General features: G+C 44.3%; 1 protein-coding gene across 4 annotated transcripts in view; it reads left to right on the forward strand.

Moving 5' to 3' along the window:
* The window catches only part of ST3GAL3 (ST3 beta-galactoside alpha-2,3-sialyltransferase 3), a 317828-nt gene that overhangs the window by 194715 nt on the left and 116897 nt on the right, over positions 1–6216 (forward strand). For 2 of the 4 annotated variants that reach the window (XM_006839670.1, XM_006839672.1), the window contains exon 4: positions 4266–4358. The exons of the other annotated variants lie outside the window; for them this stretch is intronic. In XM_006839670.1, coding sequence (XP_006839733.1) covers positions 4266–4358 — 93 coding nt within the window. The remainder of the gene's footprint in view (positions 1–4265; positions 4359–6216) is intronic. 4 annotated transcript variants of the gene reach the window in all.

The following is a 6216-nucleotide window of genomic DNA, read 5'->3' on the forward strand; positions in this document are numbered from 1 at the left end:
GGGAGCAGAAAGCCTCATCTTTCTCCCACAGAACAGCTGGTAGTTTCAAACCGCTGACCTTGTGGTTTGCAGCCCGATTCATAACCACTACACTACCAGAGAGCAAGTTTCAGTGTCTGTTCTGACATACGTTTTGATGTTTTCTTTCTTTCTTGTCTTCTTAATGAATTTTTGCTTTCTTCCTGTTTGATGTTCCAGTGGAACATTCACATCATGGTCAGCAGTGACCTCCATATTGCCCAATCCAGCTGTCATTGCTTGGGCTCTAGCGCTCCATTCAGGAGCTACCCTCCATGTTTGACACAATTGGCCCATACATCCTTCTTTAGACACTTTTCCCTTGGCAGCTAGAACATCACATTCTCTCCTGATTATTTTTCTGTTTCGTCAGCTGCTCCTATCAGCTTCCCATAGTGCCACTCCTAATCTCCCAAATGTTGATCCTTCCAAAGCACACCTTGGGCATGACACTGTCACTTAAAGTCATGTGATGACTCTCCTTTATGACGGCATTCACAGTCTCCAGAATTTGGCTACCTGCATGCCTCTGCCACCTTATCTGTACATAACCTATATGGTGCTTTAAAAGGCAGCAGCCCCTCCAACTGTGTCTTCTCATCAAATCTTCACAAGCGCCCTAGAAATTAAGTGGTCTCTATTTGCAGTCCTGGTATGGCACACTGTAGGATAAGCACCAGACCATAAGGTTGTTTAAACCACAAAGTTAGCTGTTCAAACTCATTAGCCGCTCCTCTGGGTCAGAACCGACAAGTCAGCACTAACAACAACATTTTCAGGTGAGGAAACTGATAATCAGATTCTCTGTCACTGGCCCCAGGTCACTTGCCAGTGCCCTCCATGATTGTTTCTGATTCCAGAGCCTCTGTTCTTCCCAGTTCCAACCGGAGACCTGATCTGGCTCCTTAAACTGAGTGCTCCTGAGTGAGGCAGGGCAGTGAATGTCTGGCTTCTCCTTTTGGGTTCCAGTCTGCCCATCTGGATTTCCTCTTGAGAGTACAGTGGCTTACACTCTTCACCCCAGGGTCTTGGTAGTCACGTTTTCAGGACAATGGATGCTCTTACTGGTTGAAATGCTAAGACTCCCTAAATGAAAGACCAGCTGCAAAATGGGAGAAGAACAAGGGCGGAATGATTTGATCAGACATCTGTGGGGGCCTCCTGGCATTTAGAGTGTGAGTGCCTTAGAGAAACTAACTATTTTGGCCTGAGGGAGTTGGCTAATGTTAATCTGGGTGGTTTTGACCGCAAACTGCCCCAGAGGTCCCTGGCTGCTGTATGACTCAGAACCCATAACACTTCCCCTATTCATCTCTCACTGGGATAGTCTGGAGACTATTTCTATGGCATTTTAATTTGCTAATGGCTTCTTGTCTTTCTTGCTGGGTCTGGCTTCCCTGTGCCTCAGGACTAGTCCATGCTTCCTCTTCTCTGTTATAAGTTACCTGAGCGCTTAGACCCTGGAGTACCCCACTGCCATTGTTCTTGAAACAATTAGTAGAGTGAATGAGAGAGGAAAGATGTAGCTTGTTGTTGTGAATTTATTTCTGCAATTCACTGTATTATGAAGGGTTGCTGTCATCTGTTTTTCACCTTTTTTAGTGTGAAGCTTTCTGGAATCCAGAAAGACCACAGGAATCCACAGTACAAGATGGATAACCAAATTGTGGGGGACTGGGAGACAAAGATACGTAGTTGTTGAATTGATTCTTAATACAGAGACCCTATAAGACAGAGTAGAATCACCCCATAGGACTTCCTAAGCTATAATCTTTTTTTTTTTTTAAGTTTTTATTATGAATTATGTGTTTACATGGGAGAACACCAGCTTTACATTCATCCTATCATATTCGTTTCATTGCAGTGATTACAGTCCCCTCCATGCATCATCAAACAACCAAAAGGTATACCCCACAGGCCTGCCCTCCACCCAAGCTGTCAGCCCCTCTCCGTCCCTGAGTCCAGAGTCCCCAGCTGCTCCATCTCCATCTCTGCCTCCATCTCTGGTGTCACTGCTTCTCTGGTTAGGGTCCTGCACTCTGCTTTTCTCACTTGATGGTCCCAGGGACCTCCGGGGTTTGGTTTTTGCTTATTTCTCTTTCCTTTTATCTCTTGTAAGAGAAAAAGTGTTGCAGGCCACACCTCCAAGGTAACTTCCTTGTAGTTGATTGGTTGCTCATAGAACATCTCATCATGGAGGTGATTTCATTATATTAGATCGCATCTTCACTGCTAAACCAGTAAGAATCCTGGCCCAGTTAAGTCGACACAAAACTTGAACTGTCACAAGGGACTTACTTTGATATATGTGTATCAAACATATATTGTTGTTGTTAAGAACCGTGGAGTCGATTCCGACTCATAGTGACCCTGCACAGGGTTTCCGAAGCTGTAAATGTTTGTGGGAGCAAAACGCCTCATCTTTCTCCCGCGGAACTGCTGGTAGTTTCGAACTGCCGACCTTCAGGTTAGCAGCCCGATTTGTAACTACTATGCTACCAGATCTCCTTTCAAACATATATACTAAATATAAAATGGTGTTCACACAATGTCCAAATCACATAGTATCTTATTTCACAGACTAGATTGTGAATGTTAAGCAACACATGCCTGTATGTGTGTATGTCATTTCTAAAATACAATTGTTCAACCTAGAAAATGTTTTTATTCTCTTGTTAAAACCTTTGACTTTCTTTTGCCTACCAAATAAAGTCCCAGAACCTTGATGTGCTACTCAGCATTTGCATTTGTATTTGCATGTCAGGCTTTAAATTTTATTGGTAAGAAAGCTTTTAAAAAATGAAGGTTTCTGGAAGGAATTGCACATGGGTATAGATGTGTTTGTCTTAATTCACTGAGGAATTATTCTGTAGTGGACTAGACCCACAGAGGCACAAAGGTGAATTCAACAGGACATATGATAGATAATGGCTGTCATTTCTGGCTGTCTGGTACAGGCGTCACCCCACCCCACACGTAAAAGTCAGCCCTGAGGGAAGACTTGCCAGAGGGCCCCAGCATAGTGGAACAACTGGGCTTCTGTGTGTTGGCAACAGGCCTGGGGTAGAGGTAGGAGGTTGGGACTTGGAACTGACCACCAGCCAGGGCTCACTCAGGTACCACAGAGTGCAGGACCTCCAGCCCGCCGGTCATGGAGGCAGCCATTGACTGTGTTTCCTTACCTGCACTTGGGTTTTTTTCTAGACTGCATAGGGAAGAGACTTTGGTTGAAGGGAATGATCCCAGCCCCACACTGAACTCATAAGACATTGAAACTCAGAGACATGAGGTTGCCTAACTATAGCCACACAGCAGCAAAGCCAGAGCTAGAACACAAGTCTTCTGAACATTATTCACAGCCTCTGCCCTGTGGGTTATCAGGTTATATCATCCTGTCGGAAGGTCAGAGTATAGTGATTGTCAGGGCTGTGTTATCCTTCAGAAAACAACAGGGGTCTTCTGAGCGCCTGACTCTGACAAGGTACTGCAGTGCACAGTTAAATCAGACCACAACTCTGACCTCAGGAATTAGCAGTAGAATAGGTGGACATACTGCCAACAATTACAATACAGTGGTGAGTGTGATTGGTCCAATCTAGGGTCAGGGAAGAGATGCCAGTGAATTGACATCTGAGTTTAGTTGTGAAGGACCCGTAGGCATTAGCTAGCTGGATGACAAGGTAGAACACTCCAGGCAGAGAAACAGTAGAACAGAAGAACATCCTCAGCTATATATGTCTACTGGTTGTATTAATAGCCATAGTAATGCATGTAGTTTGTGCATTCTGTTCAGTATACTATGAATGATTCCAGCTGGTAGGATCATAGTGTATCAAAGAGATTAGAAGCTAATGAAGCTGGACATGTAGGAACATACAAAGAAGGTTGAGAGGACAATACCTAGCTAAGACCAAAGCCTGAGCCTCTTTCCTGACAGTCTCCAAGCTCCACCTCCACGTATGGAGCCTGGATGGAGTTCCTGATTTCCTTGGTATCAGGTTTGCTGCAAATCTATATGTGAAATCGAATGACTTCCTTTCACCAATCTCTGCTGGGGAGCTTTGCTTCCTTATCTACCTATTCCTTAGAGCTTATTTTTTAAAACTTGGTGTAGAAAAAGGCCTGAAGTACCAATTATTGGGAATGAAGCTTTGTTTAAGGTTTAAACGTTTACACCTCTTTATGATTTAATAACTCATTGAATGTCCAATGCCTTGCAAGCTGTGACTTTCCTTCTCTTCCCATAGGCCTGCTGAGTTAGCCACTAAATACGCAAACTTTTCAGAGGGAGCTTGTAAGCCCGGCTATGCGTCAGCCTTGATGACAGCTATCTTCCCTCGGTAAGTGCTACTGTTTCCTTCTACAGCCTCAACTGCCTGCCCATGACCTACAAGTCAGAAGCCCTGTCTCTCAGTTCAAGTGATGTTCTCCTGAGAAAACAGATTCTGTTGTCATTTGCTTCCTGTGTCTGAAGTCTATGTTGTTGTTGTGTGCCGTGGAGTCGTGTCCCACCCATAGTGACACTGTACAGGGTTTCCGAGGCTATAAATCTTCATGGGAGCAGAAAGCCTCATCTTCCTCCCACAGAGCGGCTGGTAGTTTCGAACTGCTGACCTTAAAGTTCGCAGCCTGATTCGTAACCACCATGCTACCAGAGCACCTTTTATATATACACACACACATATATACACATATATACCCATATATATATGTTGATATGCGGCATGGAATTGGTTCTGACTAATAGAAATCCTGTATAGGGTTTCTGAGGCTTTAAAAATTCATGGGAGTAGAAAACCTTATCTTTCTCCCATGAAAGAACTGGTAGTTTCGAACTGCTGACTGTGAGGTTCGCAGCCAGATTCTAAACCACTAGGCTACCAGGTGCTAGGCTAACACTGCTTTTAGTTGTTCCTGAACTACTTCCACTGTTTGCCCCTGCTACACCTGCCCCTCACTCCTGGCTCTTGGAGCTTGCACCTACCAGCACAGCTTGTGGCTGTCGAGAGGTGGAAGGAGGTGTTTGCTCTGTGGAAACCGGGTATCTAGAGGCAGCCAGACAAGTAGTTGCACAAAAGATCCAAGTCAACAGTCTTGGAAACCCTATAAAGGGTTGCTGTGAGTCGGAATCAACTCAATGGCAGAGGTTTTGCCTTTGGTTGGAGACTGACTTCAGGGAGGCATATCCAAATAAAGCAAGGAACAAAGAGGATGTGCTGAAGCTGGCTGAGTTTCAGCAGTTTTCCTCTCACCCATTTTACACTAGCGAGTTCCCAATTTTCTTAAGATCAGGTTTGCTGTGAAGGATCTATGCCAAACCCAGGGAATTCCTTTTACCACGTTCTGAAGGGCCTGTTGTTAAGTGCCACCAGGTTGGTTCTGACTCATAGTGACCCTGTATAGTTTCGGAGGAGTGGCTGGTGAGATTGAACTGCCAACCTTGCAGTTCAAACCGACCTTTCCATCCAATCTTATCTTATAGTGCTACAACAAGACTCCTCTGAAGGGCCTACCATTATTTTCCTTTTCCTTTAGGGCTTTGTTTCTTAAAACCTTGATGTTAAAAAGGGCCCTAAGTGCTGAGGTTGGCTTGTCTGCAATCTGGAGTATGAAGAGGCTGGAGGAAAGACTGCTCAGGGTCCCCGTGAGTTGGGATGGAGCACTTGGGCCAGCAGAGTTGCTATGAACTCCTGTAGGCTCTGCCGACTAGATGGAAGGCTTGCATCCCATTCTTCAGAAGACTAAAGTTAGTGTACATAATGTGCTTGCAAGGGAGACGATTTTTACACTCCTTTTCTTTTCCTCATTTGAGTGATCCAAACTTAGCTCCTTGTGTAAAAGCAGGGACTATGTTAGTTAAGTATCTGATGTTCAGATAGAGAGATCTCTTTGTATACAGTCTGTGTTCTGAATCAACTCCACATACTTTGCTTCCTCAATTTATTGAGCACCTCTGAGTATATGGTACTGTGTTCTATATTACAGTATTTTCTCAGACACAACTCAGAATTTTCCTTGACCTAAAAGGTTTATTTATTTTTATTTGAAAGCAATAAAGCATGTGTTTAAAAAAACAACAAACTCAAAAACCATACAAAGAGTACATATTCCCATTCCAAACCCCTTCCGAAGCAGCAGCAGTAGTAGTTGTTGTTGTTGTTGTTGTTAAGTGCCGTCGAGTCGGTTCCGACCCATAGC

Source organism: Chrysochloris asiatica, unplaced genomic scaffold, assembly GCF_000296735.1.
Source record: "Chrysochloris asiatica unplaced genomic scaffold, ChrAsi1.0 scaffold00026, whole genome shotgun sequence".
NCBI classification, from domain to species: domain Eukaryota; kingdom Metazoa; phylum Chordata; class Mammalia; order Afrosoricida; family Chrysochloridae; genus Chrysochloris; species Chrysochloris asiatica.